The sequence below is a fragment of the Molothrus ater genome, chromosome 1, assembly GCF_012460135.2.
Source record: "Molothrus ater isolate BHLD 08-10-18 breed brown headed cowbird chromosome 1, BPBGC_Mater_1.1, whole genome shotgun sequence".
In the NCBI taxonomy this organism is placed as follows: domain Eukaryota; kingdom Metazoa; phylum Chordata; class Aves; order Passeriformes; family Icteridae; genus Molothrus; species Molothrus ater.
This window is the reverse complement of record NC_050478.2, coordinates 101,578,744-101,593,719: the sequence shown is the minus strand read 5'-3', so window position 1 is coordinate 101,593,719 and position 14,976 is coordinate 101,578,744. Positions and strand designations below refer to the sequence as shown.

The window sequence follows — 14,976 nt, the reverse complement described above, 5'->3', positions numbered from 1 at the left end:
TCTGTTATTTTACTGTGTGTTAATCTAGGAGGCATAATTCCCAACATTCCCAAGTATAAACTTATTCTCCCAGCATTTTTCATTTATTTATTTGAAGACAGCACTACCCTGTGTAGCTTGCTTTCTCATTTTCCAACAGACCATCTTGGAAATGGCAGCAGACAAGGAGCACTGGGGTTCCATGGGAAAGGATGTCTGCCTTCTTTAAGGTGGTGATCGTGGGCAGTTCCCATTATTGGATGACATGCAGGAATTAGTTTACTGTCCTCAGGGCTTGGTAGTACCTTAGAATCCATGCCACGGACTGGTCTATACCATGGAACAGATTTGTGAAGAAGATAGATGGGTAGAGGGTGCCTGATAAATAATTGCTCAGGCCAACAGCACTTCTGCCTTGGCTGTTAAGGGTACCCATGGTATGATTCCTCAAAACTGTGTTTGTCTCTGCCTGATTCAGAAGTGGAGTCTCTTCTTATTATTTATTGCTGATAGCAAATGGCAATGAAAAAAATCCATAGTGATTGTGCTAGAGAAGACTAAAAGGATAAAAATACTTGTAGAAAGAGTAAAAATTATGGAAAATTAATGGAACAGAATGAGTGGTGCTGGTTTTTGTTACCTGTCCTTCCTCATCCTGTCAGGACTGAGTAAATTATGCCAAGTAGAATCTTGCAGAATTTTGCAATAAATTGTCTGAATTTATCCATACTCCCTGCTTTGTGAGGAAGGCAGGCCACTTCAGAGGCTGTGGCTACTGCACTTGGAGTACTTTGTAATTTTAGGCATATTTCCTGAAAACAGAACTCATCTTTCAGGGATCTCCTGAGTCACTTTGAAAAACTCAGGAACTGGTGAACTCCAAAGCTTTTGATTGTGGTGGTAGAAGGCTCAAAGACTGCATTTCACCTTTTTCTGTGTTTGGGGCAGGAGTGAAACTGCAGAGCACTGAGCAAAGATACTTCTGTTATCCCGTGTCTTGCTTTCCCTTCATGGTTTGTTTCAGGTTTTTCTTTCTTTTTAAGAAGTGTCTCTTCCCTCCCTGCTCCTTGCCCCAGGCTGTAGCCCTTAAAGCAACTGGGATGCAACAGCAGAGAGGCAATAGTTCTTTGTTTGTTTACATCTCACTTATGAAAAATACTAGGTTTCTGTTGAACAATGTCCTTTGTCCTGACACAGCTGTTCTCACCACACTCTCTCGTTACTCACTGGGCACCTCCAGCCACGATTTTATTCAGAAAACCTGAAGATGTGCTGTGAACACCAAATCCCATGTCTATATCCATCAGAACTGTTCCTAGTGACAGATGTGTTCTGAAACAAAAAATGTGTATGCAGTAAAAAGTGAGCTTTTCTGTGCACAAGTTACTCAGCATTCAGGTTTTTGGCTGTTTCTTTCCAAGACACCAAACATTTCTTTTACATTTAGAGAGTCAACAGAACAGGAAACTAACATGTAGAGGAGGCAAAAAATCCTTAATTTTACAGTTAGACTTTTTTTATTTCAATCAATAGTTTAACAAGTGCTTAAACTTCCCCAGCAGTTTAATCTGGAACATAGTTGAGAAGAAAAATATCTTCTATAACTTTACAAAAATAAAAAGATTTTTTTTTTCTTTTAAAATCCTGCACTTTAGGCAAGCATGCTCCAACTCAAGCAAGACTGACATTATATCTTAAAATACAGACTTCTGTTCATAGAAATGACATTCTACCCCAGGACAGCAGGCACAATAAGTAAATGGTATAGAAACAGAGCAACAACACTTGTTTTGACTTTTCTGATCCCTTTTGTCCTATTTCTTGAATAGAGCCTCTTAAAACAATTTGCCTAAGAATTTCTTTAGGTTGCCATTTATTCTGTCAGGTGGATCCTTGAGTAGGATATTACTGAGGGAAAAGCTTTCACCTGTCTTGGCAACATTGGCAACAACTGAAGATACCAACATTAATGGATTAATTTTTTTTTTAAACCTTCTGCATTTCAGCAAGGGACAAATCACCCAGCTTGCAGGTCCTCTACTGCTAAACCACTTGCAGCTTAACCTCTTCAGCAGCCAGGGCTGCCAGCACATGAGGTCAGGTTGGAGAAATAAAATGAATGGAATATATTGTGTCACATATGTATGTGGTGCTGTGCAGCAGTTAATTTAGTGAGTGATGAAACCAAAAGAGGGGGTAAGCTTAGCTCCTCATTCTGTGCCTGCAAGCAAGGAGAAGCCTCACAGAAAATACAGACCAGCACATAAACTATGCACTCTGAAGACTTACATCTTTGTCCAACTTGACAAAGATGTTGGCTAAAAGAAAAATTAAAAATATACAGGCACATGGAGGTAAGCTGGTGCAGCAAATGCTAAGAACCCAGATCATACAATTGTTTCTGTCAACACTACAAATAAACTACAGAAGTCCGCAATCAGATTTCATGTAATGCATTGTGAAGACCTTTTAAAAATACTTCCTTTTTAAGTGTCTTTAAATAACAGGGGGAAAAAGAACATTTATTGTACAATTTGTACAGTGAGTTACATTTTCATGTAGTCTAACCATAAACCTTTTAAAACCTAGACCTTTGCAAGTCTGTGATTCAAAACAGTTGACACGTGAATGTGCTTTTGGAGGTTATAACTGGACAGATCTTTTTCTTGAAACTGTTGCAACATTTTTGACATTAGACAATTTACAGAGGAGCCACAAGGCACTAACAAACTGTAGATGACTGCTCTGATAAGTATAGAAAATCATGCTGTGGAACAGCTCCTTTGGTCTTTACTTTCATCCTGCATCACAAGCACGTGCAGATTTCAGCTGGGATCAAGTGTGTGTGGCACTTGCACAGGCAAGTGACATAGTCAGACAACTTCTAACCATGAGTATTTTTTCAGAGATAGGACCACATGGGAATGGTCAATGGTGGTAAAAGCAGCTTGTCTTGTGTGATCTAAGGAATGCCACACAGTACCCATCCTTTTAAATAAAAACTAGTGTGAATTCACTCCTGGTGCTAGATCTCAAATAGAAGTCAGAAATGCAGCCGGTACTTAGGGGACTTGTTTGTAACAGCTCAGTAGCCCAGTTAGAGATATGCTGGTGGCACTCTGCTGACTACAAAACTCAATCTAGAGAAAACCAAACTCCATGCTGGTTCATAACTACTCTGTCAGAGGTATCCTGTCCCCTTCTTGAACCTCTAGTTAAAACTGTGCCTCCCACCAGCAACTGATCCAGAGCTGGCTCTTCAAGTACGTTTGACTGCATGGAGCAAAAAACACATCAAGAAATGCTGATCAGAACAGCTGTTGTTCACCATGGTGAACTGAGCTGGCTTTCAGATCCTTCCAACAGGCTGAAGGAGGACCTGACATCAAATGGATGGATAAACACTTTGTCTGGTGATTACTGAGCCAACCAGAGCTCCATTCCTGACTCTTAAGTAACAGTTTTCTGTGAGTTTTCATTTGTCTGAGGAAAAAATATGAGAAATGTGGTCTGACTCAGCAGCGCATCTATCCACGATACTGCTCCTTCCCTCTGTCTTCCTGCTGCCTCAAAACTAGGTGAACTGATTCTGTTCCAAGTCTGTGGAAATTCATATCCATGTTTTCAAGGAATGCTTTTGCTATAGTAGTCAGTATGAAGACTCACTATGTAAAGTTGAAAGACTTTCATTCAAAACATACTTTCCCTAGGATACTGAAAATAATACATTAAAGGTTCTTTTTCTGACACAGTACTGGGCTGGGCAGCTACCAGCTGCTTATGCTGTGAAGAAACACTACAACTTTTTTCCTTATGTTTCCTACAGATGTTCCTGCTCTTCCTGTGAGCCAAAATGTGTACATCAGTAAAAGCCACAGACCAAACACAAGATTAAGCTACGTTCTCAGTTCATTCCCCATTAAAGCAGGGGAACATGGCTCATCTATGAACTTCCAACCCCTTGCTGGCCTTAAACATCTCCCCTACTGCTTCCAGAGTCTGCTCTGATGTGCATCAGTGCACAAAAGGATGTATTCACCACTGAGGGAAACCTGAGAGTTTCCAGGGCAGGCTCTAGTTGACAAATGCTCTCTGAGGGCTGTGTCTATCCACCTTCCCAGCAGTGTCTCCCCATACCAATACTGATTTGAGCTCTATGAAACCGTGGCATGTGTTGGGACACTTCAGCAAGGAGAAAAGGAAGGACGTGCTTGCATTAGTGCATCTCTTGCTCCTCCCTCTCTAAGACTGGCCCAGTGTTCCTCCATCTGAGGGTGTGTTTCCAGCTGCTTTCTTGTTTTACCAGGAACCACAGCGTGTTTGCTGCTGTAACCCTTTTCTCTGTTCTTACACAAGGTCAGATGACTAAAAAGATGCTGCTAAATAGGGCTGCAGAACACATTAGATCCCATTTGCTTTACTCTGCCCACCCAGCTGACCCAAGTACTGCACATGGAGTATGTAAGGCCTCAGGAATATGGGAAGAGAAGTCTTTCCTGCAGCCTTGTATTGGCAGCTTACCTGCACTCTGTGCGTCTGACAGGAAAATTGCTGCTGCTGGCTGGCTTTGAGGGGGCTTCGTTGTAGCTACTCTCTAGATACAAAGGGAGGCCTCAAAGCAATTACACAGCTAAGTTAATTGAATGAGAAAATACTAAACCACTGGTTATTTTTACAACTTAATGATTGTAAAAATAGCTTAAATTACTTGGAGTATTTTTTTAAATTAGGGGTATCAACCATTTAGCACTTTTTGAACAGAGGGCTGTTATTTGCTAATTCTTTCTGTATTATGAGCTGTGAGATAATGGCAAGATAAATCTTTGTGGGTTTCCTCCTTATATACATATCTACATCAGAGCTGTGAAGTCAGAGGGAAGCTGCTATCACAGTACTGGCACAACACCGAGCCCTTCCCCAGAGCTAAATTCTGATGAGAAATCAGGCACTGGGGAGAAGAGTACCACAACAGTAAGATGGCAGAGATGACTGAAGCAGGATCATAGAGTTCATCCCAGCAGTTAAAAAAAAAAAAATAAAAGGAGACCCCTTCCCCCCCCCAGAAGTCTGCAGTCCTAAAGTGCAATTACTTTTGTGCAGTCGTGTCAGGCCAGGGATCAGACTGGATGAAGTTCAAAGCACAAACATCAAACGAGTGCCGTTCGGGATTCGAGGAGGAAGAGGGAAGTAAGGAAAAGAACAACAGTTCTCAGGCATTCAAGTGCATCAAGAAAATAAATGTCCTTTTCTGTCTGAAGAAAAACAACCCTCAGTCTGGTGGAATCCTGGCTCTGTAGTAATGAAAAATAAGTTTTCCTCACTTCTAGCTGAGAATGTCCCAGTATGACACAGTACAAATAAACAACAGAGCAAGAGCTGCGGTGCTGGGATATTTTTCCGGTGCCCTGCTGCTGTACAGCCTGATTTTACTTTCCTCGTGTGACTCTTCAGGTCTGGGTACTGATGAGACACACTGAATTAAAGGCATCTGGTAGGAAGTGGCTCTCTTCTCGGGTCGGTCGGGGCTGGAGCCGTCGCTGGGTCTCTGGCCATTGTAGAGCAGGTACCTGCCCCAGGCATCCTGCTCCATCTTGAAGATTTCGTACTCGGTGTGAGGTAGGCGGATGCCGAGCGCGATGCAGCCGTTGGTGTGGGTGACGTCCTGCTGAACCCCAACCTGCCAGGATCCCTGTGCTCCACACTCGTTCCCGTTGAAGACATTGAGCAGTGAGGCTGTGGATATATCCATGGGAGTGACCTTCATGTGATTCACTGTGAGAGAGAAAGAGGGGAGCTGTTAGCAGGGGGACAAAAACAAAAGCAAAGCCAATGTGCAGATTGGGGCACACCTGTTAAATCAAAATTGTCTCCCCTTGTTCCTTCTTAAACTAGCTTTTCACATTACAGGTGTGGCCAGCAAATCTAGGAGCATAATTTTGTCTTTGTCTGTGCAAAAATTGCTTTTTGTAAAGAACAACCCCCCTCCAACTCAGTTGAAGAAAACCTGATGGCCACGTATCTCAGCCAGAGATTAAGCAGAGCTTTTCATAAATTCCAGACAATCCTTCACAGATAAAGCCTGGTTGGTTATACTAGGAGATAAGGAAAAGAGGAAACAATAAAACTTTTCTCATGTTTTATTACTGTCTGTATTAATTCGTAAGTGGCGCATTTATTACATATTTTTCATCATTTCTTAACATTTGCTAGCTACCCTGTAAACCTAATAAAATAATTAGTTCCCACTGGGAAATCTGTAAAACAATACAGTTGCACTATCATCCTATATTACCTGTCCTTTTTTGCATGAATTATAAAATATAGATGACCTACAGAAAGATGTTTTTCCTCATCTCTCAACATCAGCTGCAGCTTGCAGTATCAAATGTAGAACTGCTGCAGTTTCTTTAGTTCTAACCTGCTTGTATTTCAAAGGAGTTTAAGGCATATAAAATTTCATTTTCTAGCCAAGTTAAAGAAGTTGAGAAAAGCCAAAATGAATGAGCCTGCAGAAGCTGAATAAAGATTTTTCCTGGTGTGTGTTTGACATTGTATATCAAGAAAAAGGGATCTGAATGGATTGGTGCTGACCAAAACAGAAGCAAATAACCATCCCTCATGCCTCCCAACACACCAAAATCCCAAATTCTCTTGCAGATCATTTTATAGGAAGATTTGTTGTGAGCTTTTCCTGAGCTTTTATAAACAGTCATTTGACTCAATGGCTCTACAATTCACATTATTTACTCTAGCTGGAGTAAAAGGTAATTTATAGAAATTGAACCTGAAAGTTTTACCTAAGCCAAATTAGTGACCTTGATCTGTAAGGTACATTGGCACAACATAAACCAAAAATGCAAACTGGATTTGATGCCAGGAGCTGAGCTGGGACATGCTGCACATGCAGCTCTAAAGAGCCAAAGTTCTGACAAGGGTATCTCCCACCTCCTACATAAAATCTCAGATAAATAAATTATTCCTTCTAGCTGGATACTTTTCTAAATTAGACCCATGCACGACGCTTTACACTTCTAATGTGGTAACTGAAATAAGGAGAAGAGCCTACAGAGGGCTTGAGACTACCAGAGGCTCTGCTGGGGCTGGTGCCATGGTGGGATGTTGTGTTTTGGAGATGTCTGTGTGAGTGGCTCAGGCCCTTGAGCTCTTTTTAAGCAGGGTTCCATGGGGCTGTTTGCACAAGAAAGCTTCCCAGTCATGGGCGGCATCACCACTGAGAGCTGCTTTCCAAAGTACCCGATGGGTTTCGGTTGGATACATTTTGTCTTTGCTCTGGCATCTTTAATCAGAGCTGTCTTTAGGGACACCCTTATTTGCCTGAGGGCCCCTTGGGAGCACATGAAAAGATGCATGCTGCTGCATTTGTCTTCCACAGAAAATTATTTATACCACTCCAGATCTGAAATGCCTTCTGAAGTTGCTTTTTTCTCTCTACGGAAGGAGCACTAGGACACAGATCTAACCACTTCTCTTAGAGGCTTGACATCTGGCCACTGGCCTTCAAGATCATTAAGTAATGTGGACTCTTATTTTCTTGTGTGTACTTAAGGACCTCCTCCTCAAATGAGTATTGCTTTAGTGGTGTGAAATGCCATGCAGCTGTATAGTTTGGCTGGGCATTGACACAATGTCTGCAAACTTCCCAAGAAATTATGAACTTCTAAATCCCAGAATGAAATCATCAGCAACCAAATCATTATGAGCAAACTGCTCTGGTCCATAACTACCTCCCTCAAGCTACTCTACCTTTGAACACAAACTCCGTGCCACCCATGACTTTGGATGAGTGGACTCCGCGGCTGTAGCGTCCCTTGGCATAGATGGTGAAGGTGGGGTGCTTGCAGATGGGGTCAGAGTAGTGGTAGTAGTGGCCCTCCCAGGTGTTGTTGTTGTCATGGAAGATGAAGTGCCGAGTGAGGAAGAGCACCTCCGGCCGCACCTCGCAGCGCTGGCTCACCCACTCTCCGTGCAGCCCGATGGTCAGGTCCGCCTTGGGGGGCAGGATGGGCGGGTGGTGCTCGTCCGAGCGGTAGATGATCCTGCAGGCGATGCACTTGTGGTCGTGGTTCTGAAACAAAGCAGAGAGGAACCCTCAGTAGGCATCACCTGGGATACAGGGCAATGCATCAGGCCAGCCACTTCATGCTGACGTGACACCAGCTCCACATTTTAAGGAATGCATTGATCTTGCTAGTTGTACTATTTGGTTTTGTATTCGTAAGACTGCACAGCAGAGGGGCATGTAAGAAATGAATTCTCTTGTCTACATTTATCTGAAATTAACATTTTAGTTCAGGATCTAGAAAAGGCTGACTTTATCCTTCAAATCATACAAAAAGCTGGCAGATGGTAATTTACTATGATAGGGATTTTGCAATGCTTGTGTCAGAAATCAATACATTTGCTGAACTCTTATTTAACTGTCTTTAAGTTGTTAACTTTAAGTACTGTAGATAAACATGAGTGTTATAAAGACTTCTTTCTTTTTGGATGGCACCTTGGGAGAGTAGTAACCAGTGCTTTTTAAACTCTTTCAGCTTTGCTGAGCCCTAACACAAGTTTGGGAAGTGTGTGATGTGGCTGGTTGCTGCTGGACATGGTGAAATCTTTATGGCCCTCTCCAGCTGGAACAGGGTCCATTGGTACATGCTAAGCTCCAGGGTGGCTCGCCACTGTGGGCCATGCAGCAGCCTCAAGCAGCCAAGTAGCCCCTGGCCCCAAATGTGAGTACCTGGGGTGTCTTAGGAGGGGCATGGAGGCTCCAAGTCTGTGGCAGGAGTGGAGAAATTTCAGGCTAAGGCTTCCACCTTCTGAGCAACACCATTTATAGTTACTTTGCATAGACCATTATTCTAGAACAGCAGCCATTTCATTGATTTCACCATTGCTGAAAAGTCTTTGGATGACTATCTGGTCTGGGATGGGGCAAATATAAACCCTGTTTAATATGTGTAAAAGACATATATTGTGGGTGTTGTAAGTTGATTCTCTGAAGCTACCTACAGTCATTTTATTGGAGGAATTCAGGGCACTAATGAAGATTGTGTGAATGTCACTTCTGAAGTGGGCCAGAGTTGAAGGCAGTGAATGGAGAAATGCTGACTTCATAGCAGCTTATGTGGACTTTAAAGTAAGAGCAGTGAATATGAGCATTTATGTTACAGAGGGTGCTCAGAGAGGCCTCAGAAAAGAGGACTGGAAAGGTGAACATAGAAGAAATATTTCTGTAAATCTCCCAGATGGCTGCATGTTGAGCTTTAGCTTGTAACACACCTCAGGAAAACACCTCACAGCTTGAATGTGGTGGATGTGAGTAACCTGCCAGTGTACCTCCCTCTCTCTAGGAAGGATCGAGGAGAGTCCTTGAGAGATGAAAGTACAGGACCTGTGTTGGTTGATCTGAACCACTGCTGGCCAACAGCCCTGCTCTGAGGAGGAAGGAGGTTGGACTTGGTGACCTCCTGAGGGTCTTTCCACCCCTAAACACATGGCCTTCTGGAGACCACATGTGCTGACATGCTCTTAAAGTGGATATAGTCCTTTCCCACTGTGGAGCTTGTTACCAAATTTTAAGATATGTTTTTTTCACCTAAATTCTGCAAGCAGGTTGAGGTCCGTCAGTACCTTAGTGAAATACAAAGAACATTTAATTGAGCAATTTAACTGCAACTGGTGAAGTTAGTACAGATATATCCACAAAAAGTATCTTTCAATTGTAATAGGAATAATGTGTTTTTTTTCTGGAGATGAAGATGCCAGTGCCTTTTAACCACACATTTCCATCCTGCCATGGGGCAGACTGGCTGCACTGTTCCCTGACACATTAAGGGCCCTGATGACAGTAACTTTATGGCTGTGATTGTCCCACTCACATAAAGTGAAGCCAGAAAGCAGGAAAAAGACAGTGCTATAAAACTAAAAATAACTTATATAAGTTAAATCTATCAATAGCAGGAGAGAATTTCTGCTACAGTCCCTTCTCTTCTGAAGTGAATTTGAAAGCTTCTATCATCTCCCAGAGGACACCCTGGCAGAGCAGGATATTGGTTTGGTTTACATTCACATTTTCCTCCCAGGAGTTGATCCTCCAAAACCAGTTTGTGAGTCAAGGCAATTTAACCTGGGAACCAGTGATTCCTGTTGCCCTTGTTCAAAATCTGAAGAAAACCAAACAACAACTCAGCCTGTTTTCTTTTTTGGTCCCCTACTGGCCACCATTACACTGTGAGCAGAGGTGACTCCTTTGGCAAACCCTAGGAAGGTCCCTGTTAAATCTCTGCTACTTGTCTGTAGTTCACCCAGCTCTTTGACGACTGTGGTCCTGAACTACTGTAGCTCTGTGCAGCCCTTCTAATTGTGAAGGCTTTGCCCCAGCTGTGAGGGTCTGGCCAGCTGGGCTGCTAAGGAATGTCCCACCTGATGGCCTTGTAGTCACTGACTGTGCCCAAATGAAGGGGCTGAGGTAACCAGAAACATTTTGCATCGGACCGTGATTGCAGTAGGGAGAGGTTGGGGTGGCGAGGGAGGAAGCAGCTGTGAGACACCAGCTGGCTCCAGCCCCTTGCTGGATGTACTCTGAATCCATTGCTTTCTTGAGACCAGCATTTGAATCTAAGCCCACATAAGCCTTTTTTGCTGTCATACTATCTTTCACAATGTTATAAACTTCTTAGTGGAAGAATAGGCCATGTATAAACTCCCTCAGTATAATTTTTTGCCCAAGTAATGGGCAAGGGAAAAAGCTAGTTCTGTTATGAGGCAATTTGGCTTAATTATGGAGTAATTTATGTTTAACAATTGACTGTATATTTTGCTCTTGCTTTTTTGGGTCAGCTGCACTTGGCTCTTAATTACACTATCCGAGGCTTTGCAAATCACTCCCTTTCCATGTGTTTCAGGGAAAGATTATTTTCTAAAAACAGGCATTCAAAGAAAACAGGGAACAGAGACAAAGGACGTTTGAGTCCAAACAGGATTAAGAACTCTCTAGTAAAAAGCTCATTGGGGCATGACATAAACTAAAAAGCAATAAAACAAGCAGGGGACAGGATGAACATCGGTTCTACGTTTTGATTATCTTAGGTGCACAGTGCAGTATTTTTAATACTGGGGCCTTGCTAGAAAGACTGGGCCCTAAAATAGCTGGGAGATTCCTTCCCATGATGGGTGACACCTTGCAGCTCTGCAGTGCCAAAGCCATAGTGACAACATTCCTCATCCTTCCAGGTGTTTCTTTAAAGCCAATTTCTGAACTAATCCACAAAGCCATGTGTGCCAAAACAAGTTTGAATCTCTGGCTGAAAACTCAGTTCTTGTAGCTGGGGAGAAAATAGCTTAGGATCTAAAAATTCCCACCAACATTTTTTCTTATCGCTCTCCTGCTGTCTCAGCCTGAAGTGGTAATAAGGACAGAGAGCTCTGGAAGCCAAGCAAGGGGGATTCCAATTAAAAAAAGCAAACAAAGATGAGGTTCCTTCATCTTTTCCCCAATTGCTATGCATAGTCAGAAACATAAACACTCCCAGCACAATTTAATTTTCTCTTAAGTTCTGTGGAATTCTATGGCTGCCTAAGACTAATTATCTGACACTGGCTATGCCACATAGTGTGTGACTGGGTCTGTCATGTTGTACCCAGCATATCCTTTTTGCAGGGAGACATGAGATGAGAGACGAGGCATTGGATTTCCTCAGGCACAGGCTCAGGCTTGAACTGTGTGTACAGTACAGAGCTAACCAGAATCCTGGGATGTTGTAGGAGCCAACAGCCACAAAAGCTGGGGTAAGAAACCCCTGCCACGTGAATGCACGTATTACCATGAGGGGAAGTGCTGAAAAAGAGGGGAAAGAAAAGCCACACTCAGCTATGGCCTTGCACATCTCCTGAATACCACGTGTCACAGGCAGGACTTGGTGGGTCTGGAATGAATCATGCCTGGTCAGGATGCTTTAAACCTCACCAACCAAGGAAACACAGTACCAGGTGTTAGTGTTAGTAACTAGTGCTCCCAGGATGAGTATAAATGGAAATTCTTGGGAGAACATCAATTCAAGGAAATGCTTCCAGCTCAACAAAAAAAGCTGGATGGCTTTGCTTCACACTGCCAAGGAGCCAAGTCCACAGGAAGGACACATTTATGAATTGCTCAGGATAGTATCAGGCTCTCTCCTCCACCACTGTAGATAACTGCAGACCAAGACAACACTTTAAAAAACGACCACAAATTCTCTCCAGTACAAAAGTGATAATTTGCAGGCTTTGCATGACCTCATATGAAGCTGAGTTGACTAATGTGCATTAGCCTGGCTCTGGGGAGTTGACAAGCACGGCTGACACAGTTATAACTCAGCCTGCCAAATGGAATGAAGAAAAACGAAGATTTAAAACTTTAATTAAAAATCTTGAGGCAAGTAAAATGCTGGAGAGAGCGGTAACTCCTTTGCAGAGTTGTCAGATGGATATTTCTTTTGGTAGGGAACAGAGGTGCTGCAAGCAGGAAGGAGGGTGGAGATATGCTCAGATTTATCTGCAAATGCGTACCATGTATTCTAAGATATTGAGGAATGGTTTTTATTAACTGCTCTTATGAAGGGAAAGATAGTGAAGGAATCTCAAGGCACTACCATTACACAACTGTCTGATCTATGATGTTGATTCTGTTGCACAACCCTGCATAAAACTGAAATAAACAACACCAATATGAAATGCAAAAGTCTTCTGGTTGTTCTTTTCTGGTATAAATGACTTTAGTGTGGGCAAAAGACAAGAACAAAGAAAAAACCAGACTTCTCAGATGAGTGTGCTTGCATGTCATCTGTCCCATAAAGTGATACTAAATTATGGTGACATGAATGTTTTATGAAGTATTAACAAAAAAAATTCCTGGAAAACCCGAAGGGACAGCTTGAATGTCCATTTTCAAGAATAAAGTATTCCCAAATAAAGCTGCCTTATGTGTTTATTATGCCCTTAAAAAGCATCCTATCTAGCCCTCTAAACCATGCAATATTACCACTGAGTCTTCCCTGCCCTTTTACAAAAGATGCAGCCACTGTGCTTAGATGCCAAAGGAATGTGTCTGTAGTTTACATACATATGCTGAGTTGACCTGGAGGCCTGGGCTAGGCTAAATAGTAAATTTTTATCCCTGGTGCTGCATTTGATTGTGACAGGCTTTTACTGCAGCTGCAGAGCAGACAGTGCTCAGTGCAGATGTGGCACCTTCAAAGGTGCAGGGCCACAGCCGACAGCGCTGCCGTGCATGGCAAGGGCCACCCTCAGCTAAAAGCTGCTTGCTTCCTCATCTCTCGGCACCATACACACTGTTGTTGTTCATAAACCTGGAATTAATCCACTTGAGCATTCTTCTGAATATTCCTACCTTGCTTCCCCTCATAATTTTCCTAACCAAGAGCCCTTTTCAAGTAAAAATGGACAAAAGGCACACTTCAAGTGTTGCCTTAATCTAGAAGTCTAGTGGCACTACTCAGACAAACAAAGGAGTTTTGTCTGCCAAAATTGTACTTTTTGGTTGAGTTTTGTGCATTTCTCTGAGGCACTTCCCATGCTTAACATCTATTTATTAATTTATGATTGCATTTCCCTGGGAGCTTCACAAGTACATAGCATTCCCCTAGAGATGAAGTCATTGTGTTTCAAAGAGATGAAGACTCAAATTTTTGAAAAGCATAGAAAACCTTGCACACTTTGCTCTTTCCTGGCTAAAGGAAAGCCCAAGTACCAGTCTTTCTCCATACATTGAATTTGTATCAGCTGCAAATTCCAGGTGCTGCTGGAAGTCAGGTCCCAGAGGTAAATAAAGTTGTAATAGGAAATGATTCATTAGTCACATTTTAAAGGGAAAACATCTTACAAAAAGAGTGTGCCCAGCAACTGATTGAGCATGACAAAGAGTGAAGGTTATCCTAGAGCGCTTTTTAGGTTTCTTGTGATGTTCCAGGCCATGTCAGCCTTATTCCTAAGTAATGATCTAATCAGAGTGACCGGTCATCACAGCCCTGCTCTGATATTTCCAGTTACTCTGTCACATGATAAAATAGCACAAGGAGTTCTTTGTTTACAAAGCAATATTGCTGAGGCAATTACATGTGAAATAAGTCTCCCAGTACTGCTATTATACACATTTTCTGTAGTTTAGAGCAGACATTTCTGAAGATATTTTCTGTCCTGCACAGAGAATGAATACTGCATTCAAGCCTTCCTTCATGCTACAAGTCCCTGTATACTTTTGTGATATTACAACTAACCAGGCAGGTTGATGTTGGTCCTTGATGTTGTCCCAATTGTGTCACAGACATCTTTTATGAAAAATCTTTTCCTTAGGATTTTTCCTCCTGAGAAGCTGAGAAGCCTCAGGAACAAAATGTAAAAAATGATTATCTGCTGCTGTGGAATGCAACAGGTGGATCTGTGATTGGCCCATGTTAGTTGTTTCTAATTAATGGCCAATCACAGTGAGCTGGCTCAGACAGAGAGTCCGAGACACAAGCCTTTGTTATCACTCTTTCTTTTTCTATTCTTAGCTAGCCTTCTGATGAAATCCTTTCTTCTATTCTTTCAGTATAGTTTTAATATAATATATATCATAAAATAATAAATCAAGCCTTCTGAAACATAGAGTCAAATCCTCGTCTCTTCCCTCATCCCAAGACCCCTGTGAACACAGTCACACAATTGGGAACATTTTGTGTAACACATGTGATGATGGCCAAGCAGTTCCCCCATCCTGCCCTTCCCAGCCATGTGCTCTCTCACACTGGCTGAAGAAGCTCCATGTGTGCTAGCCTGAATCACTCGATAAACTTGCAATGTCAAGAGACATCAAAGATCTTCATCTCCATTCATCAGCCAGTCCTAACTAGTACCCTGAGCCGGGTCAGAAAACAGCCAAGATAAATCTATATAGTGACCTATTCATCATCTGCACTCAAGAACTTCCACATATTTTATAGGAGGAAT

At 42.4% G+C, this 14,976-nt stretch overlaps 1 protein-coding gene across 1 annotated transcript in view; it reads right to left on the bottom strand.

The window, feature by feature from the left end:
• Positions 1-1,473: 1,473 nt before the first annotated feature.
• The window catches only part of APCDD1 (APC down-regulated 1), a 28,148-nt gene continuing 14,645 nt past the window's right edge, over positions 1,474-14,976 (bottom strand). The window contains exons 4-5 of the mRNA XM_036407055.2: positions 7,744-8,065; positions 1,474-5,751 (exon numbers count right to left, since the gene is read on the bottom strand). Coding sequence (XP_036262948.1) covers positions 5,303-5,751; positions 7,744-8,065 — 771 coding nt within the window. The 3' untranslated portion in view covers positions 1,474-5,302. The remainder of the gene's footprint in view (positions 5,752-7,743; positions 8,066-14,976) is intronic.